The sequence below is a fragment of the Vanessa cardui genome, chromosome 12 (assembly GCF_905220365.1).
Source record: "Vanessa cardui chromosome 12, ilVanCard2.1, whole genome shotgun sequence".
NCBI lineage: Eukaryota > Metazoa > Arthropoda > Insecta > Lepidoptera > Nymphalidae > Vanessa > Vanessa cardui.
Window position 1 is genome coordinate 8,739,035 of NC_061134.1, and position 14,849 is coordinate 8,753,883.

General features: G+C 31.6%; 3 protein-coding genes across 3 annotated transcripts in view; 1 reads left to right on the plus strand and 2 right to left on the minus strand.

Moving 5' to 3' along the window:
- The window catches only part of LOC124534178 (probable ATP-dependent DNA helicase HFM1), a 39,110-nt gene extending 28,802 nt beyond the window's left edge, over window positions 1–10,308 (minus strand). The window contains exons 1-12 of the mRNA XM_047109888.1: window positions 10,295–10,308; window positions 9,531–9,694; window positions 9,042–9,122; window positions 8,721–8,846; window positions 8,456–8,585; window positions 7,518–7,689; window positions 6,564–6,742; window positions 5,492–5,642; window positions 4,790–4,924; window positions 4,162–4,282; window positions 2,555–2,628; window positions 289–390 (exon numbers count right to left, since the gene is read on the minus strand). Of these exons, the coding sequence (XP_046965844.1) occupies window positions 289–390; window positions 2,555–2,628; window positions 4,162–4,282; window positions 4,790–4,924; window positions 5,492–5,642; window positions 6,564–6,742; window positions 7,518–7,689; window positions 8,456–8,585; window positions 8,721–8,846; window positions 9,042–9,122; window positions 9,531–9,694; window positions 10,295–10,308 (1,449 nt within the window). The remainder of the gene's footprint in view (window positions 1–288; window positions 391–2,554; window positions 2,629–4,161; window positions 4,283–4,789; window positions 4,925–5,491; window positions 5,643–6,563; window positions 6,743–7,517; window positions 7,690–8,455; window positions 8,586–8,720; window positions 8,847–9,041; window positions 9,123–9,530; window positions 9,695–10,294) is intronic.
- A 372-nt stretch (window positions 10,309–10,680) lies between these two features.
- Window positions 10,681–12,590, plus strand: LOC124534335. Its single transcript, XM_047110107.1, has 4 exons — window positions 10,681–10,814; window positions 10,901–11,186; window positions 11,464–12,000; window positions 12,154–12,590. Coding segments are annotated over exons 1-4 (1,125 nt in total). The 5' UTR covers window positions 10,681–10,812; the 3' UTR covers window positions 12,454–12,590.
- On the minus strand, window positions 12,585–14,344 carry LOC124534336 (geminin-like). Its single transcript, XM_047110108.1, has 5 exons — window positions 14,218–14,344; window positions 13,943–14,064; window positions 13,723–13,860; window positions 13,528–13,654; window positions 12,585–12,990 (listed from the first exon to the last, which is right to left on the minus strand). The coding sequence occupies exons 2-5, from the start codon at window positions 14,059–14,061 to the stop codon at window positions 12,877–12,879; spliced, it is 498 nt and encodes a 165-aa protein (XP_046966064.1). The 5' UTR covers window positions 14,062–14,064; window positions 14,218–14,344; the 3' UTR covers window positions 12,585–12,876.
- Between the last annotated feature and the right edge of the window lie 505 nt (window positions 14,345–14,849).

Sequence of the window (14,849 nt, forward strand, 5' to 3'; positions counted from 1 at the left end):
GCTAAAGCCTTCTTTCTATCCTAATGAAGAAAGTGGAGCTTTTTCCACCACACTAGTGAAAAATATTTGGTGGATAACCTATATAGATTTTCATTCGACACATAATGGTTTTTTCGTTTATTTTAGGTTCTCTAGTACGAAATTAATTGGAAAAAAAATAATGCCCATGAAATTCAGTGGTACTTATCTGATTTTGAGGCAGCGCTTAATGTTACAACGATCTCAGTTCGAATACAATCATATTTCACAAAACATATATTTTTTAAAGTTGACATTCTTAACACTCACCTTGTCTTGTAATCTTGTCATAATAACGGCGGTGGCCTCGGTGTCGTATTGCGGTCTGCCCGCGCGACCCACCATTTGGAGGATGGTGCTAATGCTGTACTCCTATAGGATTCGTTAAAATGTTAAACTTTAAATGCTCATCTCTACTCAGACATTCACTCACAATATTGCCGTTGCGTCTTCGCAAGGACTAAAACATTACGTCATTTACAACGTGCAATTACAGTCGCAATTATCGCTACAAAATTTTCAAGTTTATTGTTGCAAATCCTAGAACTAAACAAGCTTATGTATTGTATATTTGACGAATAAATAATACTTTGTAGAAAACATACAGTATAGCACAATTTGTTTCTAACAGTGCCTTTGACTGTTTTTATAGGGGTTTTATATACAGGTGTTAGGTACTCCAAGCCCTTTTGTTGGACCCCTGGCAATATTTTATATAATTTCATGATCGTCATGAGTACTTAAGACGTGAAACCTAACACACACTAACTTACATCTCATTTTAAACGCGAATTTTTGATGAGATAAAAGTTTTCGGGTCTTGGTGAACTGATATTAGTTTCATGGGAACGAAAAAGAGCTCTCATGTGGGACGCTACATGAATCGACATAAGAAAGCGTCTCAAACCACAAACAGGCGAACAATTGATCCATATATCAACAATTGGACTTGAGAATAGAAGTGAAAAAACCTTAATTAAAAGTATAACACATAGCCTTATTGGCTCCACTGATAACAATAGAGTTGGTTCATTTTTTGCCCAGAGGATCGGAATTGTGATTCAACGAGGAAATGCTCCTAGCCTTTTTGCCAGCATTCCACGAGGTCACGATTTGTTATATATTTCATTTTTATTTGTATATAATTAAGGCTTTCATGTTGATAATTCTTGTGTAAATAAAACATATAATTTTAATTGAATAATGTTAACATAAATGTGGTACATTTCATGTTTTGAGATAAGACTTATCGTGAGAAAGCAACGCAACATGTGTTATTAGTTGGTTATTGACAAACTGCGACCGCAGAAACTATCTACGTTTCGCGTTACGTATGAAAGTTAAGACACCTTTACTGAATTACGCTCTATAATAATACATATATTATTGCATAATCTTAAATAAATTGAATTTCAATAGTAGGCAGGCAAGAGTAGTAAAAATAAAATATTCTTGGTGGTAGGGCTTTGTTCAAGCCCGCCTGGGTAGGTACCACCCACTCACCAGTTATTCTACCGCCAAATAACAGTACTCAGTATTGTTGTGTTCCGGTTTGAAGGGTGAGTGAGCCAGTGTAACTACAGGCACAAGGGACATAACATCTTAGTTCCCAAGGTTGGTGGCACATTGACGACGTAAGGAATAGTTAATATTTCTTACAGCGTCATTGTCTAGGGGTGATGGTGACCAATTATCATCAGGTGGCACATATGCTCGTTCGCCAACCTATACCATAGAAAAAGAAAAAAAAAATTCGATTTTCATATTCTGTGCGACTTGCTAACAGCTTGGCTACAGACAATACAGAAACAGTTCTTAATTAATATACATATTATAAGAATATACTACATAATTAAAATATTATTATATACATTTTACGTCTAAAATTCCAAATATAACTTCGCTAACATTTTTTTGTCGAATGCTCCACATCGGATAGGATCTTGACCAATGACGTCATAAAAACCAAAACAAAAGTTATCTAATTATCTTAAGCCCTCCGTCCAATGAAATCGACTCCATGTTTTTTTTCTTTAGAACAGTGAGGCAAAAACTTGACACTTGACGGCTGACCGTAAGTAGTAGGTTATACAGACATTGACACTATAAGTAAAGAACTATTATACTGTCGATGAGCAGCTTACTATTAGATCTAAGATGTTACATGAATAATTATGCCTGTTATTAGCCTCGCTCGTTTAAAACCGGAACAATGCAATATGTATTACTGATATTTGGAGATACTTTTAATGAGAAAGTAACTCTGTCTGCGTGTTGCTCTTACACGGCCAAGCTACTAAACCTAATTAGGTAAAATTAGATATGAAGGAAAATTATACCCCGAGAATGGACATAGGCTTTTTACCTAACACCTGACAGCTAACTTCAGTAAGTAAGTCCCGCCTTTAGATGCTTTTGTGTGCGCAATAGACATTTTCTCAATTATTGCCTTGTCTTACACAAAATGATAACACTACTATAATAAGTAAAAAAAAATGTTCTGTATGTTTGTAAATAAATAAGAGTGACTGCATACCTGATAAGCTCCATTGACGTATTGCTGAGTATTTTTGATAATGACGAGATGTGCTGGGAGATTAACCCCCATTGCTGCGTAAAAACGGAACGTTAAACTAATCGAATAAATTTAGTTCTTTTTTGCTAAATCTTGTTATTTTTTTATCAAAAATAATATTTTTTTGAGTATTGAGCCAAGTTGTAAATATTTTAAATGCGTTTTTATTTCGTTTTTTGTGGTAGGTTAAGAATAGTTCCAACATGATCAAAATCGATTTATTGTAAGAATAACAATCATTTAAAAAAAAATTGTATTTAAATTCAAATTCGAGAGTAATCCACATTCAAATTGAACTCAATACGCAGATACTATTTGTTCATGTTTAATCTATTAATATGTATCTTAAATGATAAAACTTTTACAGTGAAAGGCTTTACGTGTGTTTTATGAAATACGGAAGCAAATTTCTGGGAATATTATCAAAATGCAACGGTTTCCGTTCTTCGAACCGTTGCGTTTCAAGCGACGTCACGTCGCGTCCCAGTCTCAACCTTATCTGTGATCGAGAAGATGATGATATACCGAAATGTATATTAATATCCTCTTTCATCTTTCATACAATATAAGAGCTTATGACATTGAAATAAGAAGTATAATCGCTTGAAGTTGTAAGAGATTTGATATTGTAAAATTCTTGAATAAAGGCGCGATTTGCGAATGTCTTTTAGCGAGAGCGGCGCAACCAAAGCATGAGGTCGAAGACGTGACGTACGTTATCCTGCGCTCGTACGAGTCGTACGGTACCGACTATCAACGAATAATCTTTGGGAAACTGAAATGCTTAACCATGTAACGGGACTCCGTACCGTCTTATATATCCGCATTATATAATTGGATTATGCAATTCTAAATTAGGGAACTGTTAAAAGTATAAGATTTTGAATTATCATGGTTATCTTTATTATTAGAAATCTCCCTCTGATTGGGTTGTCTGGAAGAGATGGCTAATAAGCCATAAGTCCGCCCGTTGTACAACACTTTTAATCTATTTTTGTATTTTATTAGTTTTGTGTTATTTTCTTTTTTTTTGTTTTTTGTTTGTGTTGTTCAATAAAGTATAATTCATTCATTTTAATTACAGTTATTTAACAATAAAAACAACCAAAATACAAAACGAATGTCTCGTGAACAAGAAATTAGTAAATAATTTCGAAATATCGAGCTCCACCAGTTAAAAATAAAACATGGTACCTAAATATCCCGTATTAAAAAACCGTAATGTTAAAAGTATTTTTGTAAAAGTAATGTTTTATGATTAGTTAATAAATTTTATTATTTTTATATTGTTTAAACAGTAAGTAGATTTTTTGTTGTCTATTCATAATCATTTGTTTGTTAAACTGTTAAATGCAACTTTAAAAAAATCATCGGATAAATGACAATTAAATATTTGTATATTACTAGTTTTTTGTGGCAAACAGAAAAGTGACTACCACCTCCCATGGGCATCTACAACGGGTTGTCTGCCTTTAAGAAATATGGAGACTTTTTCTCGAAAAAGCCCAAGTTTTTTGAAAAAACCGCCGTCGAAATATACTCAAATAACCATGTTGTATACACTTTACCTAAAGTAGTTGTGGTAATTAGTATAGGCAGGTCTCTGTTCCGAAACGCATGCTCTATGTTCATCCGCTCTTCGAAAAGTAAGCCGGCGTGGTGACATCCCACACCGCACAGGATCAATGACTGGGGAAGAATTTTTCTAATGCATCAGCGATAGAAATATTTAATAGCAAAACACTATAAAGTAATATACATTTAAAATATTACATAATGTAGGACGTTGGTCCAATGGTTTGGCCATTTGGCATGAAACAGTAAAATTATTAAATATTTATTTGGTCATCAAATATTTTAACGCTAAATAACAGTAACCAGTATTGTTGTGTTCCGATTCGAAGGATGATCGAGCCAGTGTTACATAATCAAGGAAGGGACATAACATCTTAGTTCCCAGGGTTGGTGGCGCATTGGCGATTTAAGGAATGGTTAATATTCTTACAGTGCCATTGCCAATGGGCGGTGGTGACTACTTACCACCAGGTGGCACATGTGAAAATTTTTAATTTAGTATATTCCAATCATAGAAACCTAAAGTTTTATTTTTATAAACTCGTTTAATTATTCTACAAAACACTTCACGAATTTCAAAAACAATTGAAATGTGTTTTTTTTATGATTTATGATAAATACCTGAATTTTCTTAGTCTTTATAGTAGACGCGAGTGTTGTCAATTTCATCTTCTGTTCAGGGCTAAAGCTTACCGTTATTTCTTTAGCTAACGTCTCCGCGGTTAAGACTACACTCTTTCTTGTATTGCAGAATATCTAAATTAAGAGTGAACTGATAATACTAAAGTTTTATAATTATAACCAAAGCCCGGAACATTTAATAAAGATCAAAGGTTCCTTCTACTTCTATCTTTTACACCAAAATAATTTGATCTTATTGCTGATTTTTTTAATTGTGGTTTGTTCAGTTATTTGAGAATATATTCAAAGACATATTTTGTTTTAAACCAATAATAAATCAAATGAAACAATACTTATTCGAGCATGCTAACTATCATAGGATTATTCACCTAAGAATATTAATTAAGTGATATTACAAAATCACGAAAAAATAAAGAAATTCAACACAAGCGTCAAAATTGGTCATTTAGTCAAACTAATAAATCCTAGGATATTTTAGTGCAAAAAAATAAACTGTAGATATAATATGAACTGTGGAAAACAAAAGACTCTGTCAAGACTCTGTCTGTAAACCGCATTCTTAAATTTTACCAAAATTTTCACATAAATAAAATAAATTTTAAAAACACGCGTGTCTTATTTAAGATACCTTCGAAAACTGCCTTTACCGATATTTTAGATTAAAAATATAATAATAATTACCAAAGTAGGTTTCCCATTGTGATATTTCTGGATGATTGGCCAAAGCTTATAATTAAGTACGATATCGAACTTAAATATGCTCGTCCCGTCCGCACACGGATACCCTTCTACAATGCGTTTTAATTTAACGGGTCGACACTCGTCTCCGAATCTAGTAAAAACGAAAATCAAAATATATAAATGTCTCCGAATTAATTATATTAAAAATTGAAACAAAAAGAAAAACCGACTTCATTCAACTCCGAATTAATGAACTTCAAACGAAACACTATTTCAAAACAAATTAATATGCACTAAAAAGTAAAAATTTTACACATGTGGAAAATATTTATCCAACGTTTCCATCATAAATACCAGTAGAAAATGCGTTGCTGTCTTAAAAACGGGTAGAAGCAAAAAAACTATAAAATCGAATTGACTAAGACATCCTTAAACTAGTCACTCCAGTCTCCACACTTCGTAGAGAGAAAGAAAGAATCTCTCATACCTTTTTTTAAAATTAATGATCTTAATTTAATAAAATACTTAAAAATCCAAAATGGTTTTAATTGACGAACTTTACAGAAGCAGTTCGGAGTTTGTCGTTAGTCCTGCGTCTGAACTCTTTTCTTAAAGATGAAGAAATACAGAGCTCAATTGTACCATGTTGGGTTAAAATTTTCCAAAATAAATAAATTGGGAAACAAATAACAACTGGAACAATTCTGCACAACATCGTACAATTGTACGTCTCACTCAAAAACGATCGGCGTGGCCGTAACCAGAGCCAGTGGCGTAGCTAGGTGAAGAAGGGTCCGCGGTCCATAGAAAAATAATCGGGCCCTCACCCCCTCTTTCCCATCCCTCTAACTAATAATTACCCTTTAAAATTATAGATATCAAATAAGAAATCTTGTGCGCAGGTTCGTGTTTTTCTAGCTTCAGAAGCTTTAGGTTTAGTTTACAGGGCCCTATGAAGTCCGGGGCCATGGTGCACTGCACCACTTGCCCTACGATAACTACGCCACTATAGAGAAGAACCAGGAAAATGTAATTATAAAAATATTATGTACATTATTTTCCAAATTATTACTTATAATAAACAGCCTGTCGATCAGCGGTTCCGAGCCAGGTCACGACGTCATCAGGATTACTAATGGTAGCAGATACTGCTACGAATCTTATCTTAGCCGCTGATACCGAACTTGTCGAATTTGTTCCTTCGTATTGCGCTTTGAGTTTCTCTAAACGATGGGCTGATTGTGCCGATGACTACTTGTGCGAAAACGAAAATTATATAAGAAAATTAGCGTATAACTTGTTTTAAAATATGGTGGTAGGAATTTGCAAAGGCCATTTGGGTAGGCACCACTGAGTCATCAGTTATTCTATAGCGAAGCAGTACTCAGTATTGTTGTGTTCCAATTGAAAGGGTGACTGAGCCAGCGTAACTACAGGCACAAGGGACATAACATCTTAGTTCCCAAAGTTGGTTGCGCATTGGCGATTTGATAGGTGTTTAATATTTCTCACAACGCCAATGTATATGGGCTGATATGATCACTAACCATATAGAAGACCATTTGCGTACCTATAAAAATAGTCACTTATAGTACGACACAACTTAAAGGCGAAATTAAACGGCAAAATTCGTAAAACCGATCACATCCGAATTGAGTACATCATATCCCAAATTATCAATATTTATTTCTCACGCGAATATGATCTTTGCACAAACGTAATAACTTGTATATATATCATATCATATGACCTTATATATTCGTCAATTTGACGCGTAGATTTACATGCACTTGCTTTCTCTGACGCTTGAATCTATAGCGACGAATAGCGTCGAATGGCGCGATAGGGAGCTATTTCTATTGGTTGTGTCAATCGGCAGTAATCGGTTTTATTTTCATTCCATTCCATTTTCCAATGCTACATCTAATTTGTGTCGTACTATACATAAATAAGTCCCTTAAGGCACGAAAGACGAGGATAATTACTAATTTTTTTGTAGGTCACGATCTTTTTTCATCAAACTTACTTCAATAGTTTTCATTCGACTGACGACGGCTTCTAAAACAGGTCCGCGTATTTCATCATTCAATATGTGAACTTCATCGATAAGGAACAGTTTGATAACTTCGACTAGAGATCGGTGGTCTTTCCACCTACGGGTGAGCATGTCCCACTTTTCTGGTGTTGTTATTATTATTCTATACATTGGGAAATTATAATTATAATTACAATTGTAAGTAATCTTATTTTTAATTAAAATGTGTTCGTTTGTGTATATCCAGTACTCCCCGGATACCTTTCAGGGGCAGATTAAGCAACTATCCTTATCATCGTGTAATATATGAGCTTGTTAATATCTTATTGTTGGATTAAGGACTCCCTTCTTTGGAGTAGAAGGTCTCTCGACGCTCAATACAAGTTGGCAACGTCACAATTGTCGCAGTTTTTCAATTGTAAACGAGGTTTCTTCTCGTTTTTCACTTCACCACTTTTTTTAAGCTCAACAACAAACAACAACAGCCTGTAAATTCCCACTGCTGGGCTAAAGGCCTCCTCTCCTTTAGAGGTTTGGAACATATTCCACCACGCTGTTCCAATGCGGGTTGGTGGAATACACATGTGGCAGAATTTCTATGAAATTTGTCACATGCAGGTTTCCTCACGATGTTTTCCTTCATCGCCGAGTACGAGATGAATTATAAAGACAAATTAAGCACATGAATCAGCGGTGCTTGCCTGGGTTTAAACCCGCAATCATCGGTTAAGATTCACGCGTTCTAACCACTGGGCCATCTCGACTCTTACTAGGCCATCTCGACTCTCGACTTTTTAAGCTCATGATAAACCTAATTCTTATGGCCTTCTCTCGTGACGCGGCAATCGCGTATGTATTATTATATTAGCTGTTCGTTTGGTCTTCGTACGGATAAAATTAATATTACGACAAAAACATATAAATCTAACCTGTAGGGCTTTAACTGTGGGAATTCGACGTCCGTATCACCAGTTACCTCAATACACAATAATCCTAATTTATTGAATTTTGGATACCATTCAGATAGTCTTTCAGTGCATAAGGCTTTTACTGGAGCCACTAAAATGTACCATTGAAAGAAATTACGTAAATATTCTGACGATAATAAAAAGTCGCCCTTTATAATGATTGAATATTTAATTATTTTTTTTAATTAAAATTAGAATTAAGTTTTGTAAATCAAATGTTACTAACTGTAGATAATTTTAAAGTCATCTGTGTAATTTTTATCTTCGAGTTCCATTAGTAAATGTACTATCGCCATTTCAAATATAACCGTTTTACCAGAACCTGTCGGCGCACATACTACCATTGATTTATCTGTAAATATATTATATAAAAATAATTTTATCCGATGACATCACCAATGATTCCGAATATAAATTCTTCTCAAGGAAGAACCGATAATAATCTTAGCTACGCTTAAATAATCATGGTTAAGATTCAAACATCGAATTACATTTATCATCTTTGTAAAATTACGTAATTAATTTAATAAGTCAGATAAATACTCGCCTGTATATAATGCATCATCGATAACTCTCGATTGTACTAAATTAAAATACGGATAAGAGAATACGTGTCTATACTTGAGGTCTGAAATAATAAATCAATTTAGAAGTACACATAAAAAAACCTAACACATTATAAACGAACGGTCTTATAGATTAAATTACAAAGGCGAACCCCTACGCATTAAAATATTATATTAGGAAGAGTGTATGACACTCATTCTTACAAGATACTTCAGTGTGCGTGTGACCACTAAGCAAGACAGAAAAAGATTAAAAATTAAATTATATTTGTTTATTTTATTTTTTCAAAAAAAAAAGAAAACAGTTAATTATACATGAAATTTCATTGAATAAGCGGTAATAGTAGAAAATAAGTGAAATTGTTTACATACAGTTTATGCGACCAAAACCCTATGTTTAAGAATTATTTTTCCATACGTTAGTACGTAGCCTATGTAAATATCCACAGTTAATAATTTAATATTTCTACCTATTTCTTCAATGCTCCGAAAATTACCCTCCTGACCAGTATTTTTAGGTGGTCGATTTTGCACTACGACCGAATGTTCTTGTAGATCTGAATTGTTTGATGAAGGTAATGAAATAGGCTGCGAACAGTCTATTTCGTCGTCTAAAATATCTGTGAATTTTGAACTAAAAAGATTTTAATATCAAGTTATAAATCGTTATCCATATCGCTTTATATTCCTGAGACATGATGGGTAGACAAATAATAATTTAGGAAATAATCCCTAAAATTTATTTCTTGATTTCAACAAATAATAAATAAACTTGATGAGTACTAAAGATTTCATAATTGTCTCTTAACGGAAAATTCATTTTTCTTAATTAACGGTAAAAATTAATGAATTATTTTTATAGAAGATTTGTAGAGCTTAAAAATATCTACAAATCACCATTTACTCAACAGGTCGTACCTCAAATGACGTTCGTGGTAACAAAAATTCTTAAAGTCACGCACTTTAAGACTTTTTTTAATGACTAATGTAAAACTAAAGACAGCATTTACTCAGATTACTTCTTTTCGAATTTTTTTTTAATACACGAATCACGTAAGTATATATCCAATAATAATTTAACGTGGAATTATTCCCGAAGGGATTACGAGGACGAATATCTATCACTATATGCTAAAGTCAAAAAATCTATAGATCCATTTAGTTATAGTTTGTTAAACAAAATTTATAAGCGTAATAAATACTCAGTGTATTCATTGTTTAGTTAATTACTTACATGTGTTCATCCATTTTTTGCAAAATAAGAAGGCTCTAATCAACTTTAATTACCAAATTTAATTTTACTAACTTGAGGTATTAAAATTTTTGAATTTATAATTTAAATTATCTTGAACTACAAGCGCGCCAAAACACTTCTCCAATTTACCGTAAGTATTATCTTGCCATAAACATTTGTGTATTTGCTTCATAGAATGCATGAAGTATCAGTTAGTACAAATACATTAGTTATTTATAAATAAATAGAAATAATTAAAATTTAATAAAAAAATGCTCTTTCGTACAATTTAATGTAATTGTAAATTGGGAAATAACATTATAATTTAACTAATTTATGCAAAAAAGAAAAACAATAGAGATATAGCAACACAGCTAATTGTCACTGTCAAATAGTGAAATTCGTGTTATTATTGTATGGTATTATAGTTTTCCTTATACAAAGAATGGTTTTCCAGTAATATTTCTAGGAATTCTTTAAATCTCTCGCATGAAAGATATTTGAACTTAAGTTGTAAAATGTGAGAAAATTGTATCATATACTTAAATTCGCTAAATTATATAGCATAACGAAAAAATAATTATAAATAATGTCTTTTCGTTTCAGGGATTTATTAAAAGACTACGAAAATGCAGATACTATAAGTATAGATACATTAGCTCTTGAAGAAATATTGCAAGAAGAAAGGGAAAGAGAAATATTGGAATTGAAAACACTTAGCAAAAAAGTATGCTACCTTCACACGAGTTTATTGTACTATAGAAATGTGAAGACAAAAACTGGCACGACTTGTTATGAAGCATGGAAAACCCTTGTGAAGAAAGTAGGAGGTTCTCTAAATACATGGAAAGATCTTGGATATGCTCTAGGAATATCACAGGATGATTTAGACGTAAGTTTCTTTTGATATATCCTCTAATCATTCAAATTATCCATTTTAATAAATAATTAACAATGTACCTTAAAATGTACTCAACTTATGGGTGTTTATTTTGTGAGTAAATAAAAATATAAAGATGAGTTAATAATAATACAGGATACTATATTGATGAATTGCTTATTACAGTACAAAATATATTCTCCTGATCTTCATTACCAGTGTAAACTTTAGAAAGCAAATGTGCTTTGTAATTAGGGCTTTAAATTAATTTAATCCTTATCTTTTTCAGTATATATCTAATTCAGTTAAAGAGGATCCTGCAGACATTGTGATTAAAGTTTTTATGCAAAATGACACTGCCACATTAGATAAGATATTAGACGCTTTAGTAAAAATGAAAAGATATGACATATTGAAAGCTGTACAGGAACCATTTTGTAATTTAGCCCAATGTTTTAATAAAGAGGACAGTGGCTACCACAGCACAAGTAAAACAAGTGGTACACGAGAAATAGTAAGCTTTACAAAAAATTTAAAAAACGATTTACCTCCAGCCTTAAATAAGAAATTTATTGCTAAAAATAAAGACCAGAAACCTAAACAGCCATCATTAAGACCATCAACAAATACTGAAAGTGCCAAAATTGAGAATGACCATCCTATACTCTTTTTAACTTATACCGAAGATGGATTAGATACTGCAATAAATATTCAGCAGTATGTAAGTGAGTGGGATGAAATGGATGTAGAAATATTGACTCTCAACAGTAGAAGAGATGAGGTATATCAAAACCCGGAAACATTCATTAGAGAGTATTTTGAAAAGGTTGGTTTTAAATTTTCATCCATTGGTAATTTTTATAAATTATTCTTACTTTACTTTTATAAAATTTTATCTTCATTGCATATGTTATGTTATGTAGTAAACATTTTTTTACAATGTTTAGAAAAATAACAAATTTAAATCTTCTTTTTTCAGGCTGACTTCATAGTACCAATTATAACAACAGGATATCTCAACAGAATAAAATCTCATTCACCTCAAGTGCCCAGTACAAATGACAATTTAGATTACAAATATGTTAATTATATATACAATTTAATAATCAATCATTATATTTATGTAACTGGCTGCCTTAATGAGAAAGTCAGGAGTGTATTACCTTGTAATGCAAGTGTTGATGTACTAACCAAGGTATCTATGTACCCAGATTTAATGCCATGGACATATGAAACCAATTTTGATGAAAATTTTAAAGCATTTTTGAAAAAAGATTAATCAATTTTATTAGTAAAAATAGTTTTTTCTGCTAACCTATAAAAGTTAAATGGATTATTAAATATTATTAAGTGTATTATTGAAAGTGTACCTGTATTTCGGCAGTTTATAGTGAAATATAAAAAATTTAATATGGACACATTTATTTTTATAAACTTTATTTTGGAAAATTACATTCTAAACTTAATCTAGTTATTAAAGTTATTGTTCAGTTCATAAAATATTTATGTTAATATTCCAAATCAGTATCTAGGACTTAAAAGGTATTTATAAGAAGTCTTTGATAATGAATTAACAATGATACTTAGATATTGTATAGAAACTATGAAATAAATATCTAAGATATACCTAAAAGAAAAATTGAAATTAAAAAATGAACTTAACCCACAGAACTAATTAAGGCCATATCAATATATGTTATTTCTAGTTTTTAGATGTATCTGTTTTAATTATATCTTCCTCTGGGGCTTCGTCTGCAGTGCTAACATCATTGACATCAATCCCAGTGTCATCTTTGCTGCTATTCGCTAGCTCCTCCTTTAAGAAATAAAAAAATGCCTTTAAGTCTGTTCTTCTGCCTATTTTATAATATATACATTTAGCAAGATTTGTTACTAGTGCTTTATAAATCTTAAATTTTTTTTTTATTTTCACCCCTTCAAGATAGATAATAATAATAATGTATTTAAGTATTATAGGAAAATAATGTAATGAAAAATCTGACTTACAAAGTTTTTAAATTGCCTTGTAATATAGACAACTTTGCTATAAATTTTAATAAAGAATTGCTGATAGCATTCTCAATTTTTATAATAATTTAAGACAATATACAATACAATTCATACTTCTATTTATATTCATCATATTTCCCTTTCAAATTTAAATAGTTTAGATAGATACTGAACATTTTGTTTGTAATACTTACTATATAAATATAGAATATAGTGATTAAGAAATATTTCATTCTATATTTAGTAGCGAAACAATTTTTGATATGTGGAACTGTTAGATATGTCTAATATGTAGGTATAACTAATATCCTAAGTACAGGATTTCACAATGTTCGGTACATACCTTAATGACTTCAACAAAGCTATTGGCCTCATCCAACATTTGCTTGTACTGCATGTTCTCTTGTTTTAAATCCTCAATACTTTGTCGTAGCTTTTCATTCTCATCAAGGGCTTCTTGTAAAGCAACTCTAAAAGGAAAGCACAATAGATCAGGCTGATCTTAAAAAATATGTTTATAAATAAAAAAGATACTCACTGACGCTTCTCTGCTAAAATTTGCCAATATCTTTCTGAAGCTCCTTCGGGATTTGTCAAATCATCAGCAGTTATTTTGTTCTCAAGATTAACCTGAGTTTCCTTTGTGGAAAGATTTTTCTTCTTCACCTCTACCTCTCTAAAAAAATCGTAATCAAAATATTAATGCCATTAAATTTATTTGTAACATAACAAGACCATTCTAAAAATAGTTAACATACATAACAGATTCTTGACTAAGCTGATGTTTTAAACTTTTTGACGGCCTACCCACTAAATTTTCTGTATCGGTGGCGGTATGTTGTAATGTTTTAAGGGATCTTCTCGTAGTCCGAGGCATTTTCTGAAACCGAAAAATATTTTATGACTTTAAAATTCTATAGTAAAACATGAACATAACCTGAATACGCCAAATCCATTTATATTTTTGATAATATAAGACAAAGTTTTATTTTAACTAAAAATGAGTAGCTTATATATTATCAAAAACCTTTACCTAAGGAAAAAAAAACTTTTAAAACAATATAAACAACACAATTTCACAAACGCTTATAACTTTGCCGCCAACGATAAACCGCTCATTTATTTGACTTTGATTAGTTCCACTCGGCTTGACATTTTGTTTCATAAATTCCATTCATGATAAGCGATGGCCTATTATCATACAGCCTAACTCAAAAGCTATATAAATTCATGAGGTTCTTATAAGAATTTCTCGCCTGCCTTTTTTGGCAAGAGTTTACCTTATAAGGTCCAGCATTTAAATCTTCTGTTATAAAAATTTTCTGGGATTTAAAGTAAAGTAGTTATCAGTATGGTATGGGGATTTGAAGTAATGCTGTGGTAGTGTTTACACTCTCGTGCCTTGAAAGGCACTTAAAGTTATTCGTCTTGTGTCACATTATGATATGGGAGGAGTGGTAATATTATAGTTTTTTTCCACCTTACTTTAATTTTCACAAACATAAGCAGAAAACTCTTTTTAGTCTGATTTTCATCTCAAGTATTTTTATTTTAAAGTTCACTTATATTTCTAGAGGTGTTGTAAAATTATAAGCTAAACTGCAATTAACGTAATTTAAAAGAGTTTTCTTAACTAAATATCTATGTATAATGATATAGAAGAAT